Consider the following 21,290-nt stretch of genomic DNA (forward strand, 5'->3'; position numbering starts at 1 on the left):
TCAAGAGTCCATTTTATTTAAAAATCCTTGTAAAGAATGAAATTTCATATTCCTTTATTGTACCGACTTTTTAAATGCATTTTGGTTTCACTGTTCTATATGGATCTAGTCCTCTCAGATGCCCATGCTAGTTTAAAGGTAATCAGAATTATTACTCATCTAATACGTGTACATCGCCTTTATTCACTACTAGTTAAAGGTACTCAAGATTGTTGAAGTTACTCCTGTAATATGTTTCATAAATCATTTTTTCAGTATACCAGATGATCTCTTATTGCAATATGATTGGTTACAATTTGCAGGGTCTTTCAAACTTGAAAGACCCTGCAAATTGTATATCTTAAATGAATAAAAACGTATGAAATTATAAACGAAAGCATAACCTATAACTTCTTTAAGATTAGTAATGATTATGGCTACCTCAGTGGTATTTGAAATAATGCACCGAGTTCCAAGTGGAATACAGTGGGATGAAATTAAAAAATTAGGACGTAAACAATATAAATATACTTAATTATTGTGTAAGAGTTGAACTGAAATGGTGAATATTTTAAAGATAATTTCGTTTCCTTTAATGTTTGGAACTGAATAATAACAATCAATGTAAAAGCAATTGTTTTCATTCATTTAATCAATTATTCACTTTTTAGAGTTAATTGTTTTCTTTGAGAAAAAAAGAAAGATAGCATCTGTTTTCGTGACTCTTTTTTGTCTTTCCCATATCATCTACTGTCGTTTGATTTATGTTACATGTCGATAGATACATTATCTATATTCTCAAAGAAGCACTTAATATAACAACGTTTGGTCTATAAAATAGAGAGAATTACCAGGGGACGGACGAATAAAACATAATTATTATTGTTGAACATTTCCTGTTAATGGAATTAACATTTGGACAACTGGTATTTTATACATGTTTAGATAAACCCTCCTAATGATAGGAATGGCTCAACTTGTAGATAGTATGGTGTATTAGTTATTAAATTAAAACGTATATATAAACAGTGCATTTAGAATGAGAAATTCTTATAACGGTTTTGTTCTTCAAAGTTTTCTAAAGTGGGCGGTTTTAATTTTCAACACGCCTTATTTTTATGTTATAATATTATGTATGTCAATCTAGAACTACTTTTATGTTTTGCTGTCAACGCTTACAATTTGGATTCGGATTTGTTCTAATTTATTCACTTTTTCTATACATACATTTGCTTTGTTTTATTCGTACAGCCATGGTGTACGGTCTCATGCCGTGGTAAGGCAATAAGAAGTTTGAGAATTTTTTTCATTTTTATTCATTTCATTTAAATAATACATTCATTTTCAACAAACTTCAACCCCTTGAAGGGAAATATTGCACCATTTGTTACATACGACAATAATATGACACAAATTTAAACAAAAGGGAATAAGAAAAACTATAAGTACTTCATATTTACAGAAACGCTTCTTAAACTGATGAAAATATTAAAATATTAATACCTGAACTCATATAAACAAAAAAACTTGGTTTATACAATGGCAAAGGTAATTTTGTTCAAAGAAATAGTCAAACGATATATCATATATATATACATTCACTTAGACAAGATTTCTTTTTTTAAAAAATGAAATATCACTCCCTACAGCTGTATACGGTAGATATAAATTCAAAAATTTGTATACAAGATAATAGAGACATTTCCAACATAAGCTCTCAGTCTGTGGAGCATACCAGGCGCTATAAGATAATTAGAAGCCAAATTATCAAAACACAACAACCATTTCTCGGACCAGTTCGTAATTTCTAGAATGGTCTGTGACGTTGATAGTCACGCGATCTACAACAGCGTTAGGGGCACCTGCTGCGTGTAATATACAACAATTACAATGTGTTACCCCACGACACGTGACACTGTTGCTGTAAAAGTCACTACCATACACTGTCATTTTGATCGCAGTTTCACTAGTTGCGCACGCGTAATCTAAACGAACTTGATAAATATCATGAGGCACGGGATCTGTGGGAATAACGGAGATTTTAACAATTTTAAATTCTGAATTGTTATCTGTTATAACTAATTCCTTGTTCTGAAGGTTAGATTGACTTTTGTTGCCGAAACTGACATGTTGCACTTGCCCCGAAATTAATTTATCGTCTGGGAAAATGACAAATGGTTGAATGAGGTAAATTCTTTTAGAGAATAAATTGAAATTGTTCACATAGTTTGACAAGCAAGATTTGTGTGGTGTTAATACTAATGATATATGTTTATCACAATAAGTTGACACTTTGTTTAGTACGTACGTACATAAATGAATAGTTTTGGAAAATTGCGGGGGCGTTGTGTTATTTTGGCTGACATTGTTCCATAAATCATCGCAGATAGTCCTCATACTTTCTAAATTTGAAGTGGAACATATTTTTCTTTGGTAATATTTAGTAAGCTCACACTTTTGTGTCACTTTTTCTATCCCCAATGGAACGGATTGATCTGGTATACGCAAGCTTTCAGTTTCGTGTAATGTTTTGTGAGACAGTAAATATATATTTTCATTCGCCCCATGGGAAATGTTACTTTTTATCCGAGAGATGTTGTCGTGATAGGAGTCCATTTTATCTTTAAAAATCTTAAAAAACACAAACTTTCTTTGCTTGGAGTTATATCCACAGCGGTGTATTCTTACAGGCAATTCAAGAAAATTAAAGTTGTTCTCGGAACTTAACGCGTGTTTGTGTCTTCTTTTCTTTTTCATGTTTCCCTTGTCATTGTTTTTATCTCTTAAACTTTCCCGCTCTTCATTCTCCTTTGAGGTAATTTCGTTCTCAATATATTTCGCACCATCAACTGAATTATTCGTACCACAAACATTAATCTCTCTATCAACGAGTCTTCCTTTCAGACGGATTACACACGGATTCAGTCTTGACTTTTTGAATTTCATTGTATTTCCCTTCACTGTTTTAGTATCTATGATCTTTTCAATGAATCCATTAGAATGAAAAATAATCAAAATTTGAGGAAACATGAGATCCTCAGAATTTATCTCCAGTGCATATTTATCTGGATCTTTTAAGTAAGTCTCATGTTGGATGAATTGAAAAACGCGCCCAAGTGTCACAACATCTTTGTTTGGAAGATGTGTACGATCAAATCTTGGATCTAGTGGGTGTGAAAAGAGGATAGACTCTGTAACACTTGTGGCTGAAATGGCAAAAACAGTTTTAAATGCAACAGGTGTGATATTTTGAGAAAAAACGATTTTTTTTAACAAAAAATGATGAAAAACCTTGGAATTACCTAAAAACTAGTTTTTCCATGTTAACACGTGCCCTAACACCTAATTTTGGTGGAAAATTGTTGTTTTTTGACATGTTTTATTTTTTTACTTAATATATTTTTTTTACATTTTGTTTTTGGAAGAAAATAGATAATTATGACATTGATATGATTCCCTGAAGAGTATCGATATATTACTGGGCATTAGAGCAATGCATTTGTCCAGATTTCGGTTGAAATGGAAAAAACCTTCATGGTATACAAACTGAAACTTTGCTCAATCTAAAGGGTATTTTTGTGATGTTAACGTAAATACTGTTCACTGAACAGATATTGAAATATGAAGTTCTTGCCTAAATGCCAGTAGGCATTTTCGTGCATAAAATCATGTTTACATAGATTCTTTCTTCAAAACAAGTTGACTTACCACAATTTGACATTTCGTCGTAATTTGCATCACAGATACATTTATTTCGTACACAGACTCCGTTCCCATGACAACAATCTGAACATCCTGCAATACAAAAAAACATTATTCAGCTTATACTAGCCTACACACAGGCAATAAATGCAGTCAGAGGTGTATTTTTAAATCTTAACGACACACTTATAAGTGTATAATGATATTATATAGAATGATATAATATAGAATGATATTATTAAAATCAATTTATTGACTGTACCATTTTCTGATGTAGCTTCTGTTTTGCATGTAAGTTCCTTGGTTGTCTCTTTCTCCCAATTTACCACGCGCAATTTCCCGCCATTTATAGTTAAACTAACAGCATTGTAAGAAAATCGTCTGCAATAAGAAAATAAATAAATCGGTTGAATATTGTAGCATAAGAACTAAACTTTCAATAATGCACGTTTTTCTAGCTAACAAAGTTAATTAAAATGAATCCAGAGTAATAACTCACGCTATATTCCCAGTATGAAATTGTATCATAAAACGTTTCACAGCTTCTTATAAATTTCAAATTTTCTGCAGAACTAATTTGTCACGTCATGACCTTTCTTTGATTTTGAAGTTTTTGTGTATTTTTAGATAATAATTATACAAGCATGTTTATTTAGTTGAATGTTGAGTCGAAAGCAATATCTTATCTGTCTAGAAAGCACGTTTGTATTTGCAAATGTTTTGATTTATATTTTTGTATATATATGGCCGACAGGGGGATTTTAATATAGACGTTTGGCTTTGACAAATTCATTTGCATTAAATTGCAAAAACACAAGTGTCGCAACGGATTAAAATGACATATCAACTAATAAATAGATAAAGTATAGACAATCTATGAAGCCTTAAATTTCTTTTTAAGCATTTGTTGACGTTTTTTTTTACAAAAGTCACTGTTTTATGTTTGATAACTATGTTTGTACCTTGGGGCTTTCACTTCTATGTCCACACTTTTCTTTGAAAAGCCATATGTAGTTTCTGCTGTTCCTGGAGTAAACCCGTACACTGCTACCATCAACATGATTGGCATTGGGTTATTCCAGCTAATCATTAACGCGAGAAGCCATACAAGGAATGCTGGTATTGTTACTACATTTCCGGTTCCTGTAACCGGCGCAGGCGCAATAGAAAAGTGTTTTTCTCTCACTAGAAGTTTCACAGAGGAGCTAGTATTCGTTAAATTGATGTCAACGGTGTTAATATCCTCTTCGTTTTCCCCGGCAATATTCACTTTTAATCTAAAGTTGTGGTCATCTGTCAATATCCAAGTTATCTGCCCCTGCATAATATAAAGAAAAATATACATAACAAACTTCTGTGCTTTCTTTTTTTCATTTTGCAGAAAACTTAAAAAATCTAAAAGAAAAATGTTACCCCAGCTCTTTGAAAGTAATTTGTTTGGAAAAATGCACGAGAAAAAAAGAAACGGCTGATACTGAATCCTTTCTTTCGGACGGATACTTTTACGAGTCTTTATATCAGTTGCTGCGATATTTAAAAAAAAAGATATAGTTTACTGATGCTGACCTTGAAATATTGGTATATTCATGAAAATTTCGGTATTTTTACAGAAATATCGTTATACTAGTATTGGTAGAAATACGATTTCTTTATAATATGTTTGGTAGGTAATATTTTGTAATATTTTGTAGGTAATATTTTTGGTAGGGGCATTTTTATAGTACCAATACCTCCATGGAGATAAAAATAATAATTCATGCAGTTTATTCAAATTAAGATTAGAAAATGAATGGATGATGATAAAGAAAGTTGTTATTTTTCCATCCATGTTCACGTTCTTAATTTATGCGTCTGAAATTTTTTTATCTTGCGAGACCGAAGCTGTGTGTAGCAAAATACGTGACCTCAGGAAGCAACTACAATATAATTTACCTACACATTTTTAGACAAAAAGATATTCAATTCACTGAACTTCTATTTGTTATTTCACAATCAAAAATGTAGCTGTCAAGAAATGATATACATGAATAACGAATGAATAAATCATTTTACGAAAAGAGGCCACGCCCTTAGAAGCCTCAGTTACCTTTTCTAAATACAATTAAGACTGGAACCAACGGAGAAAAATAGTCCGGCACTTCCATATAAGGTACCGTTTTTGTCATGAACATAATACGGATTTTCTATATAAGCGCTTTAATATAATGTGCATGTTTATAAGCACAGACTTTAATTACAAATTAAAGTCGGTGATATAAGGATAAAATTTATAGGTATAGAATAACGTTAAAGTTAAATTAACATAAATAAAATTCTAAATATTCTGAAATTCTGATATATAAAAAAAACATTCGTCAAATTATAACACAAAAAGTACAAATTTTGGTTGAATTTATTGGGTATTATATAAGTAAACATAGATCTACTATACCGGTATTTCTGATCGTAGATCAACATCTATTACATCTGCTAATAAACCATTTATAGTATATGTCTTCTCTCTTTCCACCTTTGCATTGCACGTGATACATAATAAAATTAAACCAAAGATATGTCCACATGGTGTAATCTGAAATTCAAAAACTATTTTTAAGATAAAAGATACAAATTTCTCTTATAGCAAGAAAATAATTTTTCTTAAATATACATCTCTGACTATCGAATATTTTTAATCAAAATTTCTCTGATACATATATTTAAATTAAACAAGTCATTTCGGTTAAGACATTGGTTTTCAGTACTTTTATCTATTTTATGACAATTTTACAATAACAACGTAATATATGAAAAAAAAACACATACATTCGTGTATTTGGTCGACATTTCATTTTTACTTTCGTTCAATTGGATGAAAATGAAAAGACAATCATAACGGTAACGGTAGCCGTGGTCTAAGTCCCCCAAACAAAAGCTCATGGATTCGAACTCTACCTGAGTCACGAAAATGATTCCAATCTGGCATGGTTATGCTCACATTAATCAAATGTATGTAAGGGAGATAAATGACAATTTTTGATATGAAACAACTTTAGCATAATTGTTTCCCTCGAATGAACAGTACATCCCTGCAACATGTCGTTTCAATATAAAATCTATTACTGTCACATTGAATGATAAATATGTCTTAATTAGTACATTTTTCTACTTTTTCTTTTACAAAGATCAACTAACTTGTAAAGGTAGGTCAAAGAGAGAGAGTACAAGCTTTTTTCTTTGAGAAATTAATATGTTTTATCTAAAAAGTATAGACCAAACCACGTGAAAAAAAAACGATTTATTTGAAATTGATGTCTAACTAATACGTTAAGTTTTTAATTTGTTATCAATGGCTGAGAGATGTGAGTATTTGATTATGTATTACCTGCATGCTTAGTTGATTGAATGCATTACTTATGACATAAATATTCCACTCTTCAATAACACTATTTGTTGTTTAAGTCAATCTGATTGGCTTTAACTTTTCCCTGAAATTAATAAAAAGTGCAAATATAATGATGATATATTGTTGCGATAACAATCTTACAACTAAAAATTATTTGTTACATTTTTTTGGAATCTGCTTGCCTCCAGATGAGTTGAAACTATTTCAAGAAAACTATCCTTTAGAATGATATACCTAGGTTTTAAGGAAATAAAAAATATTCGCAATTCAAAAAATAATATTTATGTTATATCAATTCATTTGCAGTATGTATCACCATATTTCCACTGCGTGACTAACGCACTCAGGGCTAGAGACACGCTGCTTAAAGGGACAGTTCAAATAAGACTTAATTGTGATACATATTGGCAGTTTATGTCAGATAATACTGGTTCCTTTTGTCATACTATGTAATCATAAGACCACTATTCCCTACGAATTACAGGGAGATAATCAGCACTCTGGGTGATAGAGGCACAGAATAAGGACTTATACTGCGACAGCCAGGAGATCCGGGTCACACTGCTCATTCGTGTCGTCTGACAATAATCTTAACTGTTTGTATCAGGTCTTGTCTGCATTCCCTTTAACTAAAACTGGACTGTTCCAAAGTCAGCGTAAAACATGACAATCATTCAAATTTAACAAGAATTAAAAGAATACAGGAGGATTTTTGTACAGTATTATAAGAGGACAATACAGCCGTGCTCAAAATGTCTGGATTGAGTCCACTGTTAATCAATCTTATAAAATCTCGCCTTACTTGCGATCAATCTTCACAACATTAACGGCACGTGAAAACAAACGATCGTTGCTGGAAGATATAAGAATATATAAAGTGTGTGTGCGGGTGCGTTTATGTTTTAGTTTAAATATTTTTTATTGAATTAAATACATGTCGAATATTATACAAATTTAATGCTGAGTATATAACGAAAAGGAAATGGGTTGGGTAACAAGTTCTAGCAACATATTAGATTAAGTCATTACCACGTGTGTTTATGTTCGTGATGTCAATTCAGTTCCATTCATGTCACAAAATTAAGAACTCAATATTTCTAATGTTGTATCGCAGCTCTAATAATCTGAGAAAAGCACTGGCCTTGATTGAAACATTCAGTACTTTAAACGAATGATAAATGTGAATTAAATTAAAAATAAGATCACATAAAACAGTAACATTCTTTTAGATCAGATTGAACAATTGCGTCATATGTTTTGGGTTAAATGAAAGATTCAAAACATATTAAGTGCATGGTAATTAAGCCCCCACCCCCCTCCCACTCCCCATCCCCCTGATCACGGCAGTAAGTCACTTTGAATTCACCAGAGCACAATTCAGCCACAGCACTGTTCTCGGGCAGGCTGTCTAGCAGTTTTTTTCCCAGTTTCAGTTGCCTTCTCTTTCGCAAGGAGCTAATAACTTCTTACATGCCAGAGAAGAGCTAAAGTTCAAATGACCGTATAAAGAATTTCATGATAAACCACAACGAATATGACCGGCACCGTCCAAGAATCGAACTAGGGTCGTTCGATCCACATACCAACACTCTACATTTGGCCCCAACCGGATGGTGTCCTCTAATATGCCGACTCAGTTGATATTTTATTATCTAATCAATACATAAAACATACAATTTTGATCACAGCGTCATTTATTCACCATTACAATCAGTTAAAACTAAGAATCAGAAACGTTTGCAATATTGAGGCAATTAAAACCTATCTCTTCATTCAAATACAGGTGATAAAATGGCGAAATGAGGCAATAACAATTAAGATTTTGCACATAACTTTCAATCTTAATTAAGTGGAGTAATTTACGACCTTGCCTACAATTTAAATAGTAACGAAAATGAATAACGTCGTCAAATAAGTTCTGCGTAAAGTGCATAAATATCCCTATACTAGCTTAAAGAAAAGTATTCGTCCAAAATAGTATAATTTCTTTGATTTGGCCAAAATACTGTGAGTGAGTGAGTGAGTGAGTGAGTGAGTGAGTGAGTGAGTGAGTGAGTGAGTGAGTGAGTGAGTGAGTGAGGGAGTGAGTGAGTGAGTGAGTGAGTGAGTGAGTGAGTGAGTGAGTGAGTGAGTGAGTGAGTGAGTGAGTGAGTGAGTGAGTGAGTGTGAGTGAGTGAGTGAGTGAGTGAGTGAGTGAGTGAGTGAGTGAGTGAGTGAGTGAGTGAGTGAGTGAGTGAGTGAGTGAGTGAGTGAGTGAGTGAGTGAGTGAGTGAGTGAGTGAGTGAGTGTGAGTGAGTGAGTGAGTGAGTGAGTGAGTGAGTGAGTGAGTGAGTGAGTGAGTGAGTGAGTGAGTGAGTGAGTGAGTGAGTGAGTGAGTGAGTGAGTGAGTGAGTGAGTGAGTGAGTGAGTGAGTGAGTGAGTGAGTGAGTGAGTGAGTGAGTGAGTGAGTGAGTGAGTGAGAGGGCGAGCGAGTGAGCGAGTGAGTGAGCGAGTGAGTGAGTATTTTGTTGTCGTGACATGAGCATATCTACTGCAATACATATCTACAAAAAAAATGGCAATGCAACCGGTCCCATGGACCTATAAGTCATCAGAAATCATTTAAGGTAGAACGCGACACTTTGCGAACTTTCGAGTAGCGTCTGTAAAAGGTTTACCATATTTCTGATTAGATTCCGTTGATTTTTTATTTCCAAATAGTTTCAGCCAATTTTTGTACTCACGACGTCAAAGCTGACCACCAAAGCCCGTTTTTTAACATGACGTCATTATTACTTTATTGATCTAAACGAAGACGGCGCTTTTTGACTGACGTTAACAAACCCAATATAAAATTACGTAAATACAGTTAAATTTCGTTCGCTCGAACTCGGAACGCTCGAATACCTCCCTTCGCTCGAACTCCAGTCCTGGCAAAATTCCTATTGAATATATATTGTTCTACCTCGGATCGCTCGAACACCGATCGCTCGAAATCTCGAACCTGATCTCTGGTCCCTTCAGTTCGAGCGAACGAGTTTCGACTGTAATAACATTTCTGTTAATCAACAAAATGATTATTGTCACAAAGAATAACCACATACGTTTTTAGAATTATTTTGCATGGATTTGTGTTACACGGAGAAAAAACTGTAATGCTTTACATGTGAAAAAAAAAACTGAAATGAAATATAAGTATATTATATTTGATAGAAAATTATAGAGGACATCGGGTTGTTGATATTTCATATTGATTATATAGATATTTTTTTTTGATATTCTTAGCGTTACTAACGGTTTACTTAAATTTTAAAAATTTGCCAATTTTTTTGTGATCGTATGAAGTAATAATTATGTGAAAACTGTTTTAACCTCTTAAAAAATCGCATAAAAATGATTGTAATAATTGTCAACCGCATTCATCTGTAAAGAAAGGGAGCAACATTTGAATTAAATTTGCAGTTCATCTTGATAAAGTAAAATCAATTATTTACAAACAATAAAAAAAGTCCCAAATAGTTTTTTTCATTTACTTTTTTAAAATTAAAATACCAGACTATTATTGTTGCTTGTTTTTTCTGCTTTTTTTCTTTTTAAAAAACACAAACGACTAGAATGTTGGTACAAGGATTTATTATTCTTATGTTTAAGGATTTTTAATAGCTGGTTATTTAGGTATTCAAATGATATAATATATCATTCTTTTAGTTTGTTTGAAAATTATCTTCGTATAAAGATTCACCCACCCATTAATGTGTTGTTGATTTATTTATCTATTTTATTTTATTTATAAAAAAACGTAATATTGACAAAACAAATGTCTAAACAGTATATTCAATTTAAATTTGAAAAAGGGGTTTACAAAAAAACGGATATAAAGATGAATTTGCCGTTGTACAGTACTAAAATATATGCAAAATATTTTGAAAATGTGTCTGAAAAACTAACTGGGACTAATAAATCACTTTTACCGTCAATGAAAATGAAACTCCATTAAGATATGGCACACTACGTCTTAATTTAACATTGTAATTTTCTGATTTTATCAAGCAATTTAACAAACGTATTTTTTCTTTCTTTCTTAAAAAATTTTAAGTTAAAATACCTTAAAGGCTCTGACGACCTCGTTTATAAGGTCAGTCAAAGGAATCTATGAAAAGGTTTACGCAGGCTACTATAATAATGAAGACAACATATTCAGTTCATTTTATACACAAAAAATATATCGCTGTCAGTTTCTCTACTTGTAATAGAGTTTGTAAGCGAATAGCATGGATCCTGATCAGACTGCGCGGATGCGCAGGCTGGTCTGGATCCATGCTGGTCGCAAACGCACTATGTTGGTTTTGTCGTGACGCGGCTCATATAAGATTTATGTAATATTTCTTGTTAAAATGATTTTTTTCATACATAATTGATCATCACTTAAGCAAATAATTTGAAATTATCTTTTAAAAGAAAAATATCTTAATCTTTCTATTGATACTGATACTAGATAAACGACAAACATATTATAGTGAAAGCTACATGTAAAAGCGCACTCTAACTTAAACGGCATATCCTCATTCTAAGAGATTACGGGCTAATTTCAACCACTGTGGTCCATTTTGTCTCTTAACTCCATGGAAACATCTTAAAAAATATTTATTAATAAAACGCGACTTAAACTATTAATTTGGTATTAAAACCACGGTCAATTTAAACCGGTCGCGTACCAGTCACAAGTCGGACCAATTTTGACCAGTTAAATGTCAATTATAAAGATATCAAATTTATAAACGTTCTAGCTCGTAGTTGATGTTCATTCTACATACAAATTTATGTTAATTATTGGAAGTACACCTTTAAAATATGGAAAAATAAAGCAAAATCACTTACCGGGATATCAAAACTCCATTAGTGTCATTAAAAAATTACTTTATGCTTTTACTTTTAAAAATTATTTTATTCAAATAAATCCGAATTTGTTTTGCTATTCAATGTAAGTGGTACTCTATTAAATATCTAAATGAACCTAAAGACAAAAAACTAAACAGCTATGAAACCCCCTATCAAAAGGGCGCATATGGCTAGACCAGCTGTTTATGTGAATTGTAACATGCTTTTTTCTCTCGTTATTCAAAAGAAAATTAATCAAGGTAAACATGGGTAAAGAAACACTAACATTTTGACGCATGCGTACAAAAGGATTATAAATGAAAGAAAGAGAAATAATCAAACTGCAATTAGGGGTAATTATTTTAATCAAAAAGGTATCGTATTTGATGTTTATTTCTGATCCTTTTGATCCGTCCGCAGTCTAACATGTTTGCATCTTCCCTTTTATACACCCTATTTATATTTCTTGTAGTTAGAAGTGAACAAAGAAAATGGTAAGATTAAATATTACTTTCAAATAAATCAATCAATCAATCAATCAATCAACGAATCAATGAATCAATCAGCCAGTCAGTCAGTCAGTCAGTCAATCAATCAGTCGATTAAATGTATAAGCAGAAAAATATGAAAACAAAGGTGATCTGAAAAAAATATTTCAGGGTTAAACGGTTATTTATTTAAACAGGAACTGAATCGCACGTGTACACGTGTATTTCAGGCGCTTTTGCTGATTTATGTATGTGCTTATCGCAGCAAGAGCTCAGAGTTTATAAAATTCTCCATTTTGTATTATTTGTATCAAAAGTTCAGCCACTCTTTATGAGATTTCATGAGGGATGAGAAGCGGCGTGATATAAGCACATGTATAATCGTTAATGTAATCCCTTGATCATCAAATAGTATAACCCTCTGAGACCTAATAAACCCTTGTACTGTATGGTACGCATGTATATATATATTGTATTATTTGTATTCAACAACTAAAAGAATGTTTTATGTTATGTGGTTGAATTTATGTATGTATGCCAGATACAGGAGCTGTGTGCTATAGTTACACATAGGCATGAAGGCAGAATTAAAATGGTGTTATAGAATTTATCTAAACTTTGCATGTTCATCAGAATCATTTAAAGCGAATTTTATACTTATCACCCAATAAATATTTTTATTTATTTATTTATTTATTTATTTATTTATTTATTTATTTATTTATTTAATATTTATTTATTTATTTATTTATTTATTTATTTATTTATTTATCTATTTATTTATTTATTTATTTATTTATTTACGTTATCTATTTATTTATTTTTGCTATTACAGGTCATTACAACAGCAAATAACTTAATTGCTTGTGTTTTTCGTTTTGTCATTGGTCACAATACAATTTATCATATAAAATACAATGGAAAGGTTATGTCCCATTTTTTTCTTGATATGAGAAAAAATTTAAATTCAAATAAAAATAGTTGATTTTGATGAAAAGCTCCACATTATGAACAAAATACCAACAAAGTACAATCTATCAATTCTTGAAATTTTTGCACAATCACTGAAAAGGAAGTCAACAACATGAATTGCAGAAAAAAAATGATCGAATTCAAAGGCAGATAACCCAAACAAGAAGTATCTTTCAAAACGATACTCGGCCGAAGTAATATTGGTTAACATGCAAAGTTATGTTATTTCTAATGGTTTTTTTTATAGAAAAATTGTTATTGAACAATGCTTGCATAACAATGGCATTATATTGCCATTGAACATTGATATTGATGATATATCTAAGTAAGACAACTTCTATTTAAGATGTCCCTTTTACTTTCAAAGTAAGACAACTTCTATTTAAGATGTCCCTTTTAATTAATTTACGTTTTTGTAATCATTCACAAATTAACCGAAAAGTTAAATAACTATCATCATTCCTGTACATTTTATTTAAGTACTATCCTTTACATTTCATTTTATAGGGGCAAAACTATCCTTAGAGCTATCATTAAACGGAAAGAATTATCTCTTACATTTTATTTTAGAATGGTTAGAACTGTCCTTTACATTTTTTTTTGAATGACCAATGAGATTCACCGATTTCATTTTGTAAATTCTTCTTAACAGACGGACTTCGTCCGAAAAACGAGCGCAGCGACCCTTAGCTGTTCCTGTTATAGTACACGCATACACTTAGGATAAGCTTTCATTCTGTTTTTTATGTACATGTATATAACTTAAACTGTTGTTTTTGATATAACAGTTTTTAAAATAACATATAACATGTATTATCAAAAAATTATACCCATTAATAAACTAAAAACGTTATTTTTTGACGCTTTGTAAAATTGAATTTAAAATGTTGAACAATAATATTTTATTCTGGACTTAGGCTGTAAAAAAATGAATGAAATGAAAACATTACGAGTGATTCATCAACAATGAACACAAATAGTGGACAAATGAGCCGTGTCACGACAAAACCAACATAATGGGTTTGCGACCAGCATGGATCCAGACCAGCCTGCTCATCCGCGCAGTCTGATCAGGATCCATGCTGTTCGCTTACAAACCCTATTACAAGTAGAGAAACTGATAGCGAACAGCATGGATCCTGATCAGACTGCGCGGATGCGCAGGCTGGTCTGGATCCAAAACCCATTATGTTGGTTTTGTCGTGACGCGGCTCAAATATGTAATTAAAGATGACACATATCTTCTCAGTTATACAGGGACAGCAGTCGTCCCCCTCCAATTATCCTCTGTTATTTATGACAAAGAAAGAAAGAAAATAGCATATTAGTCTTTATTTTATACCACTTTATTGCAGATAAATCAAAGCGAAAACTATAGGTGAAATATATTTGTACAATTACTGTAACCGCATGATAAAGTGTATAAAAGGCAATGACATTTGTTAAACTTAACTAAATTACTTGTCTATATGTTTTATCCAAACGCGCATTTTTACTTTTATATGCGTTTAATACTTAAATTGATGTTTAAAAACTAATATAGGGCAGATACTTATATTATACGTAACAATTTTAAACATTTAAATATAGCTCTGTGTATGGGTAGATAATTCCGAACAGAAATGCTCTCCGACATTAAAAAATGAAAAAAAAAGATAAACAAATAGAACAAATAATAATAAAGAAAGAAAGATAACACGCATGCACACCCATTTTAACGAAATGGCATACATACAAGTGACAGGCTCTTATTAAACTTGTACAAACTAACACATACAACAATGTAGAGTGTTTTTTTCTTTAAAATCAATCTGTGTAAATTGGCGTTATTTCAATTTTCACTTCGTGCAGATTTGCTATTTTCACTGAATACGTCCAACCATTGTCAAAAATCAATTTAACTTTATGACTTTGAACATTTTTATTATCTTGTAGATTTTATCAAATGCAATTAAGATGTCTAGCTCTATTGATATATTTAAGATTGACAATTTTTCATTTAGGTGTGAGAACGACCCGACATAAAAATCTTAATATCTTTTCTTAAAATCAGTTTATCCGCATACTAGATCGCGATTCAGGCTAATAGCGTACTTTTCGGATATGAAAAACGAAATTAGTACTTGATAAGTGTCAAAAATATGATAATTAGATGGACACGTGACTGAATTACCCTAGCTTCATGCATTTTTTTAATTTGATTTACTTGATGTTTGGTTTTAAGTCAAACCGACACTATAGTGGTCATATGGCGATTTTCCAGCATAATTTCAGGTATGAGCGGACATTTGTGTAGAAACCAACGACAATCCGATTCACGTAATGTTGTGTGCGGAATGAAAACGGGCCTGCCCATTAATCAACCGTGGTTCTTTCTTTCTCAACCACAATAATATTGAAACTTTGTTTCATCCCTTATACTATCCTGGTCTTTCTCTAAGTGAGTTTAACTCAATCCAGACTTTTAGAAACACATGAGAAGTCTTCGCTTCGAATCTTTTCCAGAACCTAAACATTATACCAAAAGAGGTCTTCCGCAATGCATTTCTGGGCGGGTACATCACCTATAAAGTGCAAAGTAAAAGGGACTTCTTTCAAGAGTTGGACTTCGCTTTTACGCGGAAATATCCTGTCCACAACTAATTCCCCTCTTATATAGCAAGCGTATCTCTAAACATAATGAGCCGTTTGTCTAGAATAAAATATGAATAGTTAAAACATATTTTGGACTTATGTAGAGTCTTTAGAACAAAATATAATGCAATGATTCTGAATAAGCAATGTGATACTACCCATAAAGCGACGGATGAAAAGAATGCTTGAATAGATAAATTCTTCAGGGCATGGATTCATACCCATGTAATATTTACCATCAAACGCAGTAAGCTTTCCAAAATACGTAAAACGGATTCTCTTCAAAATCTGACTGACTACGGACAATACATTTTAAATAAGAAGTCACTTCGCTTGTAATCAAGGGAACCACATAAGATATTTGAGCCGCGTCATGACAAAACCAACGTAATGCGTTTGCGACCAGCATGGATCCAGACCAGGTGACGACGTGAAAAATGTATTTAAAAAAAAACAAAACATTTTTATAACAATCAAGTGCGAAATTTTTTTAACAACTTTTTAACTTGAAAAAAAAAATACAAAAAAATGACCACAACATTTTCAATTGAATTCGAAGGTTTTTGTTAGATGGATTTACTTAAAGGCCCATAATGCTACAGAAATGCTTTTATTTTTGTTTCTCAAAAGCTTATAATTTTGGTGTTCTTCTATATTCCAAAAAGATATTCATAGGCCATTTACCATAACCATCAGCTTTTGCTCCTGTTACTTTTTGCAATAGGTACAGTTATAGTGATTAAGTATTTTGTATGGAAGTCAAAATATTTTTTTGCTACCTTTTTGACAAATAATTTCACATTAAGTCTTACTTCTTTCGGAAATAAGCATCTAACATGCTCTAAAACCATTAATACCCATGTTTGCCCTTTCTTAGGTAGGAAAAAAAATAAAAATTTCTGAGGCAATTTGTACCTTTAAAAAAAACTGTCAAACTCACCGTGTGCGTTATGTCCGAGTCTTAGATGTGATCACTTAATCCTGAACTATATACCGTATACTTAGTTAATGCAGCACGAAGAATAACAGGTTTTATACACGTCTCATGAATACAGCAGAAAATGTGAATTTCATGCCACAACAAATTGAAAACAGTATCAATTACATTTGTGTCTAAAATAATGCAATTAAACAAAATAATTAGTCTAAATTAAGCAACGTCACGAAATGCTCTTTGGCCTATCTGAACACAAATTAGGACCTTAAATTGCAAAAAAAGATAACTATTGTATAATGTTTTATTTCTATTTCCTTTGATCAGAACTAAATATCCATTCGTCATTGAAATAATTGATGCAAAATCTCGAGCTGGGAAGACATAAAGAAAGTAATTTTTGTATCGCGAAGTAAACGACGATTTTATATCTAGTTTTATGATACATTCGACACAAATATGTTCGAATGAGTGTACGCTCAAACTTTCTTTCAATGAATTATTTATGCGGTATGCCCGAATGAAAGTGAATCCCCGCGTGCCTTAACCCCGCCCACTTTCCATTTCATTTAATATCTTTTTCATTAAGATTGCTATGCGATTTGTCAGACAAGCTTTCACATAAAAGATTTTGGTTTATTGTAATGAAATGCAGAACGAACATGGTCGCTTTTCAATATGAATACATGAAGTGTGGCACAGTAGTAAAGTCCTTAGGATCTTGGGTTCGAGCCCGACAAGGAGTCAGATCCCCGATTCCCAATACCACAGCAGGGTCCGAGGTTATAAAGAAATTCTCATAGCTCAAACTCAGATCTCAGTTATTTGATTGGTCAGAAACTGCCACACAATGTACACTGACCAATGAAAATCCTGAGATTTGAGACAGAACTCATAAAAAAGTTTTATAACTGGTTATTTCCGGGAAGCGGACTCGAAAGTACATGTAGTTCATAAAAGCTTCATTTCTTCACCATGCGGTATAGAGAAAAAAATGCGCCACTCCTTCTTTTAAACTTTACCAATTATAGGGACCAAAACCTTAAAATTAAGTATTAATGACAATTTTGTAACATGCCGGTTTTAATTTTTTAACACATTTACGTATGAAATAAATGAGTCTGTGACATGGTATGTAATGGTTGTACCTAAAATGGAATTATACTATCACTTTTAACTTTGAAGAGTGTTATTGCTGATACGTTTGGTAATATAATTGCTACTTCTATGGATTACTCCTAGTCACAAAAGTCCATGAATTATCATTTTAAGAAATGCTAAGTTAAGACAGTAATATATGAGTTCATTATATTACAATGAGATACTGGGAGTTTCTACTGATTATGTATAATAAATAAATTATGTGGTAATTATGAAGCTTTATGCAACATTTTAATAGTTTTTTAGTTGTTTTATTGATATTGTTGTTGTAAATATAAAAGTAGAGAAAATAAGGCTTTGTTTTCAGATTGTCAACGACCGCTTCATTTTACAAATCAATTTTTCCTCTCTCGAAGTAAGTGATTTTTTTCATTAAAGTATTGAAAGCAATATAATTATGTCATATGATGACTGAGCTGTAAATAGACGCAACAATGTAATTTCCTGACATTTTATTTTCTGAAACATAAGTAATGAAGGACATCAACTTATACAGTGAAATCAAACTATCTTTATCTACTTCAGAGTAAAAAATGAGCCGCGTCATGACAAAACCAACATAATGCGTTTGCGACCAGCATGGATCCAGACCAGCCTGCGCATCCGCGCAGTCTGATCGGGATCCATACTGTTCGCAATCAGTTTCTCTACTTGATGCGCAGGCTGGTCTGGATCCATGCTGGTCGCAAACCCATTATGTTGGTTTTGTCGTGACGCGGCTCAAATGCCTTAAGATCTGTATAATAGCATCTGATTTAATGCACTATTTCAATTTTATCGCAAACGTTGATACATCCATGTGAAAAAATATCAAACTTGAAGCACCGTCTCTAACCTATATGAATACTTTAGTACTCACTTATTTAAAAACGTACACATTAAAGCATTTCAGTTAAATGTACTATCATTTCTAAATACAAGTAAGTATACTTTAGCGTTACTAACGCGTTACAGGTTTTTTTTCTAAACGAATGTTCTTAAGAAAATTAACCGCAACTACATTTTCAATTAAACCTTCTAACATTAATGACCTTCCAAAAGTTTAATATGAATCCTAGGAGCGTGGCCCTTTAAATAAACTTGTTCAATTAAAGTTATTTTGTTAGCATTTTGAGGAGTATAAACAATAATAGATTGTAATTTGTTCGACATACGTTTCTAAATGGTTGATGAGTATTTTGACATGACTGATTTTAAGATAAATGAAGATTTTGAAATAAAAGCAGCAAAAGGTAAAGATTTAAATTTTACTTACAGAATATTTCTTGGAAAAAAAAATTTAATATTTCCTGCGATATAAGGACACTGCAGATGAAGAGAACGCCGGACGCTACAATAACGCCGAGATGAAAACAAAAGCTTGTAGCCATGTACGTACGTCTGTAAATATACATTTTTATGACGAACCAACAGTAATAAACGTATAAAACAACTATCAAATCAAGCCATTATAGCTTTCAAGTCACAATATATGCACCATATACGATGTTTATTTAAATTATTTAGCATTTATTTGCTTCTTTTTACGCAAACATGTTAAAGGAATTTTTATTGCATTTAACAATAAAGCGTTTTCGTTTTACGGCATTGAGAAGAAAGATACTACAATGTTTAAGGGAATAAAGCACAGAACTTCAATGGATAAATGAAATAAATTCGTTTGGAAAAATACCTAAACTTGTATTTCGTTTAATCAAGTGTTGCGTAATTTTTCATTGAACATGGACTGAACATAACTTTTATTTTTGATTTGTACATAGTACATCATCATATACAAAATAGTACATCATTATATACAAAATAATTTTCAAGTGACATGTACATTTACATGACTGTCTCGTGCGAGAACCGAGGAATTTATGTTGTACTATCCACCTCCAAAATTATCAATTATTTTGAATATCAAAACGAAAATTTAAATCCGCATGCCCCCAGATAAGTAAAAAATATTTCAAGAAAATCAAACTTGAGAAAAAGGATCTTGAGGCATGCTGCTAAACCAGACTTAACGGATGCGAAAGGCTGGCCTGGCTCTATACTGACGGCACAGGATAATAACTGCCAAGACTAGCAGGGCACGGGCTAATTAAATTAACCTCAATATATAGGTCCAGTCAATTATTTAAGCCGTGAAACTTAGGTCGTTTACAAGTTAGGGTTAAAAACGGGTTTCATTTAACGGAACAAATCTGACGACAAATTACCTTCTTAATCTTCATGTTAACAAATATTCAACTGAATGTTACTGTACCTCATTATGTAAGTGTAAGAGGGAGTGGGAAATCAAAGTATAAAGCGGGTATAGCTCAGCAAGTTGTATCTACATTCAAAGCTAAAAGTTCCTAGACTTAATAGCCATTTTCATATTTTGTTATTACAGTTCCCATGTGGCTTTGTTTGTTTGTTTTGGGTTTTACGTCACATCGACACAGTATAGGTCATATCGCGACGTTCCAGCTTTACTGGTGGAGGAAGACCTCAGGTGCCCTTCCGTGCATTATTTCAGGCACGAACGGGCACCTGAGTAGAACCACCAACGTTCCGTAAGCTAGCTGGATAGCTTCCTCACATGAAAGAATCCAAAGTCCCAGTCGGGATTCGAACCCACAGCGGTGAGGGGCAAGTGATTTGAAGCCCATGTGGCCTTAGTTTGGGTGTGACAGGTAGAACTTATTAAATTGCATTCACATATTAAGTTTCTGTGTAATAGCTGTCTAAGAAATTAATGACCATATACATGTACGAAATCATTGTATAATTGTATATACGAAAAGCCGCGTTATACTGAATGTCACATACTCAACAAGTATTTACTGTAATGGACGTGGTAGAGAAATCAGCTAATAGGGCAATGTTATGAGATCAGTTACCACTAAAAGTCTTGACCAAGGTTGCCGACTTTAAATCATTTTCCACCAGTCATTTAACAGAAAAATGACGGAGTCCCGTGACTGTCAATATATTAAAGTAGACAATTCAGGGGATTAGATCTAGTATATTTGATAAATAAACATTACTGTAAAGACCAGGTCATCTTCAAAGCTACAAGCGTTGTCAGGAATGTTGTAACATATTATGTTATGCTTATTATGAAGTACGAAATAGAAGCAATGTAAGATATAAAACTAAAGATCTTTATAGGTTGATTTTAACATTTAATACAATGATACGAAACATTTAC

At 32.3% G+C, this 21,290-nt stretch overlaps 1 protein-coding gene across 1 annotated transcript; it reads right to left on the reverse strand.

Moving 5' to 3' along the window:
• Positions 1-1,385: 1,385 nt before the first annotated feature.
• On the reverse strand, positions 1,386-7,155 carry LOC132727176 (uncharacterized). The gene is made up of 6 exons (XM_060712603.1): positions 7,043-7,155; positions 6,113-6,250; positions 4,644-4,999; positions 3,944-4,062; positions 3,688-3,774; positions 1,386-3,185 (listed from the first exon to the last, which is right to left on the reverse strand). The coding sequence occupies exons 1-6, from the start codon at positions 7,046-7,048 to the stop codon at positions 1,747-1,749; spliced, it is 2,145 nt and encodes a 714-aa protein (XP_060568586.1). The 5' UTR covers positions 7,049-7,155; the 3' UTR covers positions 1,386-1,746.
• Between the last annotated feature and the right edge of the window lie 14,135 nt (positions 7,156-21,290).

The sequence above is a fragment of the Ruditapes philippinarum genome, unplaced genomic scaffold, assembly GCF_026571515.1.
Source record: "Ruditapes philippinarum isolate M1 unplaced genomic scaffold, ASM2657151v2 ctg988_1_1_1_1, whole genome shotgun sequence".
In the NCBI taxonomy this organism is placed as follows: domain Eukaryota; kingdom Metazoa; phylum Mollusca; class Bivalvia; order Venerida; family Veneridae; genus Ruditapes; species Ruditapes philippinarum.